We start from the raw sequence: 13432 nt of genomic DNA, 5'->3' as shown, positions 1-13432 counted from the left end.
ATTATTAATTATGTGATAAAATTAATTAATTTAAAAATGGATGGATGAGATTTTAAAATTTTCTTAAATAATTTGTCCTAAAATATTAGATATTAAGACCAATGCATGTTGACCCACAAAACAATATTGAGGTTTATTTTAGCTAGAGGGACTTTTTTTCTTCTTTTTTTGATACAACAAGGTAAATATCTTGAAAACACCAACAAGTGTTAACTAGTTAAACTACAAGTCTCGATGAATGTTACTACAATTAAATTGACTATAAGTAATTCTCTTATTTTACAATACGATTAAATTTCATAATTTTTTATGTAGAGTTGACATTTAGTAATTGGTGATTTTTTTTTTTTTTTTTTGGAGAAAACTGAAAAGTAATTGAAAAATAATGAAGTGATATTAATTGGGAATTATTACGAAAAATAGTATTACTCCAATTATACACTTTAGTATTATTGGAAGAAACCCCTTTTAAAGTGACCATAAGATACTGACTAGAGGCTTCGAGGACTTAGAATCTCGTAAATATCACGAGTGACGAGACCTCAGCTCAGATTCTACGAGTGATGGTTTAAATAAAACGACACGTCGTATAACAGCATCCAACAGACTGTAGAAAAAGAACGGCGAAGGCTGGAGTAGTGGGATTTGCAGCCAGACAATGATAAAAATAAAATAGTCGAAACTCCAAAAACTTCTCATTCTCAAACCCCCAAAATTGTGTAACTTTTCAAAACCCTGATTCTTTCCTTCCTTCCTTAAAACCAGTAGCAGCTATGGACGACAGCTTCAAAGTCCGAGTTGATAAAATCTTCGGCTCTCTAGCTTCTTCTTCTTCTTCTTCTTCTTCAGCGTCAGCTTCAACCCCAACAGCCACAACTCCATCTTCGTCTCTGTGGTCTCTCACAGACGACGAAATCGAAAGGAAAGAATGGGTCAGAGACAAGACCATTTCCGAACCCGACTCCCATTCCTTATTGACAAACCATGATCACAAGCAGCAGGAAAATCGTTTGGTGGATTTGAGTTTGAAGGATGAGCTGGTGAAGGACCTCGATGACCTTGACGACGACGACGACGAACCCGGTTCACTCGCCTCCATTAAACCGGAAGACTTTAACGACGAAGAGTGGCAAATTAAGTGCTCTATTGGCCAAGACTGTACTTTGGATTACGAGGTATTTGGAATGTGGTTTTTATAATTTAGTATTGTCATGTTATTACATGGTCAAAACACTAAAACTTGACATGGGTTTTGTTTTGCATAGGTAAGGAAAAAATTTTATTTTGCAAGTAATTCCACTTTATGCAACATGTGTGATTATGGGTACTAATTTTGTGTGTAATGTACTGTGTTAATTTTAATGGGGTTTTAGTTGTTATAGTAGTGGTGTGGGATTTGTCTAAATGGATATTGGATTATTTGGTGCAGGAAGAGGAAGATGAATATGACAAACTGGCTGTTAATAGTGAAAAGCCTGAGGAACGGTTGTATATGAAGGATATAAATGATTATGGTATAGCTATAGATTCTAATTATGAGCTTCCTGATTCGATTGAGGAAGTTGAGAGAGACCCACGTGCGAATCACTTGGCTGCGAAAATTAGGCTCAAAGAAGATGCCGAAGCAGCTCAACAAATTGATTCTTTGCGAGTCTCTGAGAAAGATGCACCGGCGAGAGAGGATGAAAGTAACACGTCTGAGGATGGTGTTAAACTGAAATCTATTCTGAAGAGGAAGGATGGTCCATCGGATTCCAAGTCAGACAAACGTGTCCGGTTTGAACCTGAATGTAAAGATAATTGTAGTGGAGGTTCTGAAGGAGACAATGATATCCCAATGGATACCGGTTTTGTGGAAAATGCTATGGTTTTAAATGAGGCTAACTTTTCTTCTGCAGTTCCGGATTATATACGGAATCCTTCGAAATATACACATTACACCTTTGATTCATCTAGCGACATGGACGAGGAATCTAACAAGCAAGCCTATATGGACTTTTTAAAGCTGCTGAATAGGTCAAATGATATGGACTCACAGCAACAGGATGCTTCCAATGATCTTCCATCAGTCACCTTTATACCAAAAAGGAAAACAGGTGATACTATAATGGTAGACAATGCTACTGTCTCAAAGCAAAACAGGGATGATTTGGGCAAGGAATTTATGCGTAGGAGAGGCTTGCCTGTTAGAATTGCAGCTTGGGCCATGGAAGACAATGAAGTTTGTGCAATGGAGGAAGATGAAATGAAACCATTAGAAGATGGAAGTAACAGCTCACAGAGACTGGGCCGAAAGTATAGGATGAAGTCCAAAGTAGAGTCGGACGAGTCTATTGCTTGATTACCCGATGAACCCCAGCATCTTGTAAGGCACACTATGCTAGCTTCTCCATTTCTGTTGAATCTTGATTCTTGACTTCTTTTTGTCTGTATGTACTTGCACTTCTACCTGATTTTTTTCCTAGTGTACTATTGAAAAAGCATTAAGGAAAAACTGAAGATAGTCAGACCACTGCACTGTGAATATGCATTGTGCTTCGGCTGTCCACTCAATCACCTAGTCAATGTGAATTTTTGTGTGCATGCATGATGCACCTGCAAATTGTAAATTGTATTTGAGCCCGTTTCTATCTTCAGCTACAGACTGACTTGTAGTGCCATATACCTTTCAGTATCCATAATTTGTGTTAATATTGCCTTGACCTGCCCCATTCAGATCTTGTAAATCTCTTGTTCTCTCTCTTCTTCCACCCAAGAATGAGATCTTCACAAAGGCAGAATAGTTATTGCCATTTTGAGATCGCATGTTTTCAAACATTATGCATTTATTTCCCCCATTTCTCGTCTCAAAATGATTCATCATTCTTTGTGTGACCTTTTTGATCTTATTGTCCTTGGCAAAGATAGAATGATCTTTTATGCTGCCAGAATGCAGATTGATCCACGATTCAAGGTGACATTTGCACTGAACGAGATCAGGGCCCAGCTGGGATCAAAAGGTTTGACTCATGAGTCATATATGCCCTGAAAAACCCCTTGGAGCTGATTCTTGCCAACCTCATTGGCGGTGGCATCAACATGTTTACAGCACTTAAAAAGAACAATTATGTTTAGAACATTCCATATGTTGCCAAAACAAAAAGGAGTTGGTGGCAATAATGTTTCTTAGTTTGTTTTTGTTGATCTTATCTAGAAAAGCTAACTTTTTAAGGGAACATTTAGTACATTATCTATCATATGTTTTAAGTTTTCAAAACTGTACTTGTCGCCTAGTTATTAAGCAAGCCTGGAGAAATATATTTCAAGGTTCTCTGTTCCAAACTGAAGCTAGTAAAAGCTATGCTTTAGGAAATGGAATAGAGATATATTTGGCAACATCCACTTCTGAATATAGTAAATTGCAAACTGAATAGGTGAAGTTCAAAAGGTAGAATCCAGTAACAATAGTCTGGAATTGAAACTGCAGCTTACTATTGAACTCAATGAATGGTTTATAAGAGAGGAGTTTTGGAAACAGAAATTTAGAGTCTAATGGCTTAACGAGCTCAGACTTAAATATTGGTATTTTCACCTCTCAACAATAATTACAAGGAGAAAGAATGCTACTGATTTCTTAAAAGGATAATGGAAATTGGATCTCTGGGTAGAGAGGCAATTAAGGATTGCTTTGTTAATCACTTCTCTGGTCTTTTCAAATCCTCAAGAGCTTCTTCCTCACCTAACTTAAATCTAGAGCATTTAATTCACCCGACCGTCACAGAAGAAGAAAATCAAAACCTCTGTATGGTCCACAATGATGTTGAAATCAAACAAGCCATTTTCAACAAGGGAGCAATAAAAACTCCAAAGCCTAATCTGTTTGTGATCTTTTTACTAGCATTATTGAAGTATTGAGGTGGTTCCCGGTGTGACCAGACTTTAAGTATGCTTTCTTCACCAGTGGTCTCAAAGAGATGAATCACACCTTCTTGGCACTAATTTCTAAATTTAATCGATTTGCAACCTTCCAAAACTATCGTCCAATTAGCTTATGCAATGCGATTTTTAACACCATCTCAAAGATAATATAGCTAACAGAGTGAAAAACTTTACTCCCCGAACTTATTTGAGGTAGTCTTCATAATAACTCCATTCATGATTCAAGCATTGTATGATGCATTGCTCCACTAATCAGAGAAGATAAATTCATCTGTTTTCCCAATACCAATGGTAGATTCACTACAAAATCTACCTAACTAATAAGCAAGATGATTTTCATTCCATGGTCCATTTCTCTCAACAGTAAACTTATGGAATACAAGTAAATTCTAAATTAACTAGTACCAGACCTAAAATCTAAGTAAGATCCAATGCCATTGATTCACAGGAAGCTAAGTTTCATTGCAAACAGAACAGATCAAGGCCTAATTAGTCTAAACAATAAATAGATCAAATGATTCAGTACTTTGCATAGGAAATAGATCGAAGCCTAAATAAACATTCTATACATCAAATGAGATTGATGCATTAAAGATCAAACAAAAGTAACAACTAAGAATTGAGATCAAACTAAGGTTGAGGATCCATAGAAACAAGATTAAACAAGTAACAAGTTATAAGGAAGTAACTCGCATGAACAACTTACAAAACCTTACTAAAGCAAGTTTATTAGTAGAGAATGGTGTTTTTTTCTTAAGAACGTGTCCTCTATTTATACTTGAGGCTCAACAGTTATCAACAATTGTTACTTCCACTTCTCTCTCTCTCTCTCTCTCTCTCTCTCTCTCTCTCTCTCTCTCTCTCTGCTTGAATGACACTTGTCATAATGTAAATGTTGTTTGTAACTTTTTGAAATTACTTTGATGTCACTTATCTTAACTGTATGCACTATTACATGGATAATAATGTCATGGGAACTATCACTTCTGCTTCCTACGACATTATGGGGCTTTTACAAGTGTAATATCTCTAATTACACCACTTGTCACTTCCATAGTAACTTGGAATATTTTAAATTAATGCCAACATAACCCAACTTCTACAGGTGAAAAATCAATTACATTTGTTCAATTCATCTGTTTGAATTTCATGCTACAACTTGATTCAGTGAACAAGACTTTTGAGAGAATGTGCAGCCATACAAAAGTTTGCCTTAAACTTACAAATAGGTCGTGCTCTTGTATGGAATTTGCTAAATTCTTGTGCCCTTGCATTTGGTTTCATTTCATTTGCGTGCACATGTGCATGCAGCTACACGAGAAAATAAAAAGCTTATGAGCTGCAATACCTTATACCACATGATCTTCTCCGTTTAAAAAACTATACATTTCGTCTATTTCATTATTTAGATTTTATTTTTGGATCTAACAGTGTATAAACCGTCATCATTCAAATTTTTGAATGATCTGGCATATTGTACACCTTTGCTTTGAAATCCATATCTAGCTCGTACGGACAAGGTAGATTAATATTTGATAGAACCATGGAACAATACTCTGAGCTTGTTGGTTCAGAGAGATCAAGGTATGTAAACTAACCAATAAAAACCAGTCGATCACCACAGCTTGAAACCAATAACTCACATTCTTTGGTAATGTGATGCATCAAAATTTACTCTCCTTAAGGCATTCACACTACTTATCACGAAAAATAAAATAAAGGAAGAAAAAAAGATCTATAATTAAATACTCTTACATGTTGCAAGCACAGAAAATGCCCAACAAGAGAGACAAATCAGCTGCATAAAATTTCCGCTAATAAGCAATTAAAATTTTTGATCAATGGATCTCCCTCTGTAACTTGTGCTGATCCCAAAACCATGCAAATTGATTGTTGGACTTTCCCCCCAAAAAAGAAGACAATTCAGGTGCATGCTTTGTCTAAAACAAAACCTTTCTGCTTTTATATCTACATGAATTGAAGAAGCTTGTGTTCATGTTTTCGCATCTTGAGAAGACCCTCCATTTTGGGTCTTGCCCTTCTGATCCTGCAGGGAAGCTTCAGGAACCTGTTCTCGGTTCCACAGGTTCCTGTTTATTGAGATGATCTTTACCTACAATATTGCTGGGTTCTGATCTACTTTTGGTGTTGGTTGGCTCAGTGGCAAGATCCTTTTTCTCACTACCCTCTTTCTGATTTTTGGCTAGACCACTAGCAGGTTGCTTCTTTGTTTCAACCACTATCTCCTTTATAGCCTCCTCAAGTTTATCCAGTCTCACTTTCACCTCCAAAAGCTCTGAATCAGATCCTGCTTCTTTTTCTTCTGTGGCATTTAACTCCATTTCTTTTGCTTTCTTTTCTTCTTCTTGCTTCTTTTTCTGCTCCAGTTCCTAAGATTTTGTATTTTTTTTAAATAATCTAAAAGGAAACCAACTAAAATCCAAGCAAAACAGGAGGGGGGAAAACCTAAAGAAAGGGGTATACTAGTTAGTAGAAAGTTATCGATTGCTGACAAACATCCAGCAATTGATCCCCATTAAAATGAAACTGCTTGATCTCACTTAAGATAGCATTCTTCTTACATGTTGAACCTTACAATGCTACTTCTATGAAATTAAGGATTAAAAATAAATGAAGCAATCTCAAAAACAGATATCATTATTCCAATTAATACTGCAGACTAATTGTATAGAGGAGTGTCTGCAATTTAAAAAATTAAGATCATTTTAGTGACTTTAACCTTTTTGTCAAATTACAGCCATGCCATCAAGATCTTGTGTTTTAAATAAGCTATACAATGGCAATAGATTTTATCCAAACTATGATGCATGCATTATAATAATTTGCACGTAGTTATGTATTACTCCTCACGTTTAGGGGACAAAAAAGGGAGAGTTTTAAAGTAACATATATTGATACTTTCAATTTTCAAATTACAGCCTAAGGTCAATAAACAAAAAGCATACAGATTAGCCATATTAGCAGTTTATGAGGCTGTGTTAACTGTTAGTTTCTGCACAAACGCTGATACTATCTGAGTTTTTGCCTATGTTCAAAATATTTCATGTAAAATGAAGTGGTTTAAAATGCTTCCAAATGTTTAACCAAATACTAGTTGTGTACTTCAGTGTGCAATAGAAGCATAGTGTCAATTCCAATCTTGCAAATTGATTCTTAATTAGGAAGGTTCTAGATAATTCAACTGGCAAAGTCTTATGGTGTAATATTAGAGACTAAGCTTAAACCCCCACCTTCGAGTTGAACAGTTATGGGCTTGCTTTGCAGAGTGAGAGCTAGAGAGCAGCAATTTTGAAACCATTGTAAGGTCAAGAGTGTCAGAAGAGCACCTATATATTTATGTAAAAGATTTATGTGGAATGACAGTTTTTACATAATTTTTGTTATTAGAATCAAATAAATATATTTTAAATGTCATATCTTGTAGTAGAGTGGTCCAAGTGCTATAATTTCAGATATAAAAGTACTTGGTCAATGTTCACTTGTGCCCATATTTCCAAAATTATATGTATGAACTTAGGCAAGGAAGGAATTTGTTGTCAATTCCACTCTAAATGCCCCGATTGCAAATTGGCTTGAAATTTGCCACCTCTAATGGCAAGTTATGTATAGTGGTTATAATGGGAGAGAACTACCCCCAACATTGTTGCCCAACCCTTGGAAAAGTTGGGGGTGGGGGGGGTGGGGGTGAAATTCTTACTGTCAAAAGAAATACTTTTTATCCAACAGCTTCCACATGAATTTAGTAGTTTGCTTGCTCAAAATTTGATCTTTTTGTTTTGGATAAGACTGTAATTTGAGCTCGTTGTCCTTTACTTATGGACAAATTTAAATTAGGAATCTACTTTCCACACAGGAGTAACATAAATTCAAAAATTATTTGAAACAACACTACTAAAGTCATTGAATTTTTATGAGAGGGAAATAAAATGTGTTTCAAATTCGACTATGGTTTGTTGACTAGAAACATTTAGGAAAGATTGGATTTGGATTTGTAATTTAGTGAATTGAATAAAGATAAGAAGTTCAACTTTTTTCTCTTGATGAAATTTATGGATGAATTGGAGCTTAATTAATAAGTGGTTTTGAAATCATTAGACGTAAAATGTCATTTTAAATAAATAACATCACAAGTGTCTTTGTTTGAGAAAAATCCCCAAATCTGAAATTATCTTGTGTTATTAAATTAATATTAATAATTATTCTTCAAATACTTTGATTGTTAGTCCCCATATCCAAACACAACACTAATAAATTCAAAATTTCAAAGTAGTCATTAATCCCCACTAGAGGTATCATTAGAAACTTTTTTTCAGTAGTCATTAATGATTGAATAAAGCACAACAATAGCATGTGGCAAGCGAGATGTGAATGAATGCCACAAGGTGATATCATCATGTTTCTTAGAGAGAGAGAATGATGTGGGGCAAAACTAGAATGTTACAATAATAAAATCGAAAAACAGAAAAACAAATGATATATAACCTAGGAGTCAACACTAAGGAAGAGAGAACCTCTATAAATCAACACCTAGGGTTGGTTAAAGTCTCTTTGAGGTAGAGGATGCCACCAGAAATAAATTTTGGGTGGATGTGTGATGACAAGTGATAAGGAAGCTCCAGTAGCAGACCATATGCTACTTCGTAAGGACTCTATTAATATGGTGTTGAATTTTATACATCCAGTACTAGATTGTGAGTTGGAGCCCTTTTCGTCTGTTTTGGATCTTTTACTCAGTTTCTATGTGAGTCCATGGAGAGGACAGGCATTGCTTTCTTCACTTAAATTGTGTCATTGTTGGAAAATCTAAATAGTGGATAATTTGAGGAAAAAAAGCATTATTTCAGTGAGTTTTTGTTGTCTGTGTAAGAGGGAAGAGGAGATAGTTGATCACTTGCTTCTTCATTGTTCGTTTGCTAAAGTGGTGGAATATGATTTTGCCCTTTTTGGGGTTCAATGGGTGATGCCTAGAGGGGTTGTTACTTTATGTTTTGGTCGATATCCAAATAGTGGGATTTGAAAGGCCATCCTTCATTTTTTTTTATGTGGTGTATTTGGAGGAAGAGGAATGTGCAAAGCTTTGAGGGATATGAGCAAACAATCTTATATATGAAACAACAACATATTAGAACTTTGTTTGAATGGATGACAATGACAGGATTTTTTTTTTTCTTTCTCAAGCTTGTTGGATTTTATTGATTATCGTAACTTTAGCACTTAGTTAGATCTTTTTCTTTTTCTTTTTCTTCTCTTCCTGTTTTGATTGATCATTGTTTTTTGGGATCTTAATTGTATTGCACCCATAGTACATTCTGTGTAATTGGGTCTGTTATTTTGATTGCAATAAAGTTTTATTACCTATCCAAAAAAAAAAAAAAAATGCCCTTAGTTATGAGCTCAACTTAAGTATATGTCCTATGTACTTGGTGCAATCCAATTGTTAATCAATAAAATTTATTAAAAAAATTTAAAAAAAAAAAAAGTCAACACCAAACCAATGGAAATTTTCCAAAGAAATTTCATTAATCAAGCAAACTATAATTTAGTAATGAGTACAATTCTACCCTTATTAGTTATATAGCCTACTAAACTCTAATATCAATGACTTGGGAAATTTTAATTGGCTTGGGAAGTCCCATTTATTGAATTACAAAAACAACCTCAACTCTAGGAAATAAAATACCATTAACCTAATTAACTAATAATACCTAAAAAACACAATTGACTTTTGTAATTAAATAAAAAAAAATATTTCTTTGTGCTTCCTGGATGAGAGAAGTTAACTATAAAAAGGAGGTGGCTATTTTAGAACATGATGTCTCCAGTATTTGAGCTAAACTATATGTATATTATTTCCTTCCAATAAGCATAAACTACCACAGTACTGAAAGTGCTGTGTCACTGTTGATATCAATAACTGAGAGGAAGTTCCAAATTACACGCCCAACAAGGCCCCTAAATTAAGGGTTCTCACATCAATATGGAGAATTAATTTAGGTTACTTACACTAAATGTTTCATCAAGAGTTTGTCACTGCCATCAAGAAAGAATACAATGAAGAATAAACAGGGTATAAATTCATTTTTCTTCACAAGCTTTGTGGAATACAAATGTCCTACATGTAGAACGCTCCTTTGTTTCAAATTCTCATGGTCAGTTTCTTCACGAGTAATTTGCATGATTTCCTTATAAAGCAGAATTGTTTCATGCCAAATGTTTAACTAATGCGACTCTGTGATATTTTCCCTTCCACAAGAAAGGTTTCCATGAAAGTCAGCCCAATATTAAGACATATGAGGTGGAAAAGGCAGAGTGCGTACAAAAGTTGTACATGCTGGCTCCTCACATTCTCACAATTTATTGTCAAATGAAAACTACTGTCTAATCTATAGACATCAATCGCAGAAGCACAATTTATAAAGATACAAGAATCAGAATTTGATGGCATAGAAGTTTTTAAGTTATAATTAGTACCCTACAGTAATTATAACGCATTAAGGTTTTCTGGCAGAGAACTTGCTAAGTGGATCAATATGCACCATGACTGTCCTTAAACTGTTAACAAGGAATTCCAATGCATATATGAAAGAACTGAGGATATATAGTTAAGGAAAGAAACAAGGATCAACAGTCTATAAACAAAGAGGGAACAAATGAGAAAACAATCCAAGAAAGGCAAATAATCTTATTGACTTCATTGCAGGCCTGTAAAGAAAAGAGGGAAAAAACAAACTTTACTTACTGCTTCCATTTTTCTGATATCATAGCGAGCATATTGAGCCACCAAATATACAGCTGTCACAAAAAATAAGTATTTTTAGATAGTAGCACCAACCCTAGAGACATGTCTAAAAATAAATCCCAACAAGATATGTCTAAAAAATAAGTGTTTTGTATATGTTAAGATGTATAAATTAACATACCCAAGGAAGGCATACAGGCAAAGAAGAATTGTACCAGATGGAAATCAAACCTGACCATGGAAGAGACATGTAAGAATATGCATTGATAATAGAAATGAAAATGCAAAGAGGGTTTTAGATATAGACAATATGACTAATATATCATTCCTCTGGGAAATAATTTACAGTATAAAAACATTGACAAACAAGCACGCAACATTTCTGTAAACACTTAAAAATGAAATGTTGCTCATTCCAGGCACTCAAAAACATTAAGTATGGATATGGAACATGCAGCCAGAACATGAAGTAGGATACATTCAAAAGTTCAGCAGACAAAAGCAGATTTGCAGTTTACTTTACTTTCCTCAAAATACATTCTCAATTTATTGGTCAACTACATGGATATCTCAAACAATGTGGAGTATTATCATAAGCAGAGAATGTTACATATTTTATTTTACCCATAGGGTGCAGACTAAGAATCACAAGGTGCCAGAAAAGGCACTCTTTCATACAATATCCTAGATTTTGTGGAATGAATGTAGCATATTGAGCAATGAACCAATAGATTACATTAGAATAAAACCCCTAGGATATAAATGTGGATCCATTTTGACAAGTATGAAACCAACTGAAAAGATCAAAATTTATGACATTCCAGGGTATACACATGGTATGATGCAGAATGGAAGGTGTGAGCGGGCTAGATATTGTTTTAGCTAGATGCTAACTCTTGTGGAAAATGATATTTGATGAATATCATGGATTATTCACTCTCCTATTAGGATGATAATTGTGCTGATGAACAAAAACGTCTATTAGAAGATGATATACAAAATACATACAGCATAGGATCCATATTAAATATGCCTAAGCCTACAGAAAATGTAATCCAAATATATGTGTGCGTGTCATAGTAGAGATTACATCTAGATAAGAGGAATGACAATGAACCCGCCTCTTATATCAACATTTTGGACAAAATTAGTTTTGTCATCACTCCAATTTACCTTCCAACATTCAATTTTTAAACATTTTACATACTAAGAAACCATCAAGCTTACCTCTCCTATCCATCAAACTTGTAACAAACAGTTGTTAAGAAACTTCTTTTTTGTTACAAATAGATTTTTAAGGGCACTATGCCCCCACATATCAAAACTACAATCTTTCCATCAGGGAGAGGCAGAGGTACCAACAGAGCTATAAGGCTTAAGAAACTATTATCAGAGTCAAAATGAAAGATAACTAAACATTGAAGTCTATACAACCTTAATGAGTTTCACTATCCTCAAATCCAACTGGTACCACTCTAATTTTCACTAACTTTTCTTCTATTTGTCCAAATTACTATCCTCATTCCTAAATTTCATCGCATTCACAATTCATAATTATCAAAACACAAATGAAGCAAAAGCGTTTGACGAAATGCCAAAAAGAAGCTTAAAACCGAAGAACCCAAAAGCAGTTGCTACGACATGAAGTAGCTAAAAAGCAAAACAATACCCGAATTTCTTTTTCTTGGGAGGATCCGTGAAGAGCATCTTAGCGGCAGTGATGATGTCCAGCTTGTCCAGCTGCTTATACGCTTGGTGGTAATCATTACTCACATTGGATTCAACAGCATTGTTTTCACTGACACTGATACTGTTATTGCTTGTGGGTTTGGTCGTCTTGTTGTTGTTGGTGCAAAATGGTCTGGTTTTGGAATTGAATAATGGCTTTGCGAATCGGACCCAAGTGGCTCTGGCGCGAAACATGGTTGGTTACCTTTTTTCACATTTTTGCTTAAACTGCATGTAGTAGCTATTGGGTTAGGATTGATAGTCCTGCTCAACTATCAACAAGTAGGGTCCGCTTACTAGCTTGAACAACAAGTAACAGATAAACTAACACGAATCAGAATAATGCATCAAGAGAGACCCAACTTGAACCTTCAAATCTCTGTGCTTCTCGCTCGCTCTGACTTTGTTTCCCTCACTTCTCTTTGCCCCTACCTCGGCTTTGGAATATCAGTGGTGCTGGTGCTGGTGCTGGTGGTGGGTCTAAATAATTACGGCCCGCCACAGATAATTGGCAGTTAATAGGCTTGGGCCTCTGCAGGTTTTGTTTTCACCAAAACAGATAAAGCTTTTTTTTGGCTGATTGTTAAGGTAACTTAAATTTATTAAAGATTAAAAATAAAAATTTATTAGAGTAAGGTGGTGTTTTAAAAATGAGATGGATTTGGTTTTTGGAAACCTCAAAATGCTTTTGAATGACCAAGCCATATCGATATATGAGACCAACCCATCTACGAAAACCAAAAATTGAAGATAATCACATGCTTGAAAATCATGTCCAAGCTCCATCATTCAAATCATATTCAGGAAACTTAATTCAATCCACATATGCATGTTCATGAGCATCAAGGATTAGTGATAACATGGTATTATAAGGGTAGACTTGTTTTCAAAAATGTTTGAATTTGTTTATCGAGAATAGGCAATCCGATGGATCTAAAGGACCTCGTGTGTCACCCAAGTCATCTGTTACTCGAAGCTAAGCTCGAGGAAAAATACAAATAGAAGCAACCAACATTACACATTCAG

General features: G+C 35.0%; 2 protein-coding genes across 3 annotated transcripts; one reads left to right on the top strand and one right to left on the bottom strand.

The window, feature by feature from the left end:
* The first annotated feature begins 632 nt into the window (after positions 1 to 632).
* LOC126714510 (uncharacterized) lies at positions 633 to 3256 on the top strand. The gene is made up of 3 exons (XM_050414689.1): positions 633 to 1175; positions 1430 to 2365; positions 2929 to 3256. Exons 1-2 carry the CDS (start codon positions 774 to 776, stop codon positions 2339 to 2341), a joined length of 1314 nt encoding a protein of 437 aa, XP_050270646.1. The 5' UTR covers positions 633 to 773; the 3' UTR covers positions 2342 to 2365; positions 2929 to 3256.
* Positions 3257 to 5543: 2287 nt separating this feature from the next.
* Positions 5544 to 12967, bottom strand: LOC126714508 (uncharacterized). Of its 2 annotated transcripts, XM_050414686.1 has the most exons (5): positions 12776 to 12967; positions 12348 to 12634; positions 10860 to 10909; positions 10679 to 10731; positions 5544 to 6308 (listed from the first exon to the last, which is right to left on the bottom strand). In XM_050414686.1, exons 2-5 carry the CDS (start codon positions 12599 to 12601, stop codon positions 5979 to 5981), a joined length of 687 nt encoding a protein of 228 aa, XP_050270643.1. In that variant the 5' UTR covers positions 12602 to 12634; positions 12776 to 12967; the 3' UTR covers positions 5544 to 5978. The 2 variants fall into 2 exon arrangements, with proteins under 2 accessions (XP_050270643.1, XP_050270642.1); XM_050414685.1 differs by having other exon boundaries at positions 12348 to 12965.
* Between the last annotated feature and the right edge of the window lie 465 nt (positions 12968 to 13432).

The sequence above is a fragment of the Quercus robur genome, chromosome 2 (genome assembly GCF_932294415.1).
Source record: "Quercus robur chromosome 2, dhQueRobu3.1, whole genome shotgun sequence".
NCBI classification, from domain to species: Eukaryota; Viridiplantae; Streptophyta; class Magnoliopsida; order Fagales; family Fagaceae; genus Quercus; species Quercus robur.
The sequence above is the reverse complement of the archived record's forward strand: the minus strand, read 5'-3'. Positions and strand labels throughout refer to the sequence as shown.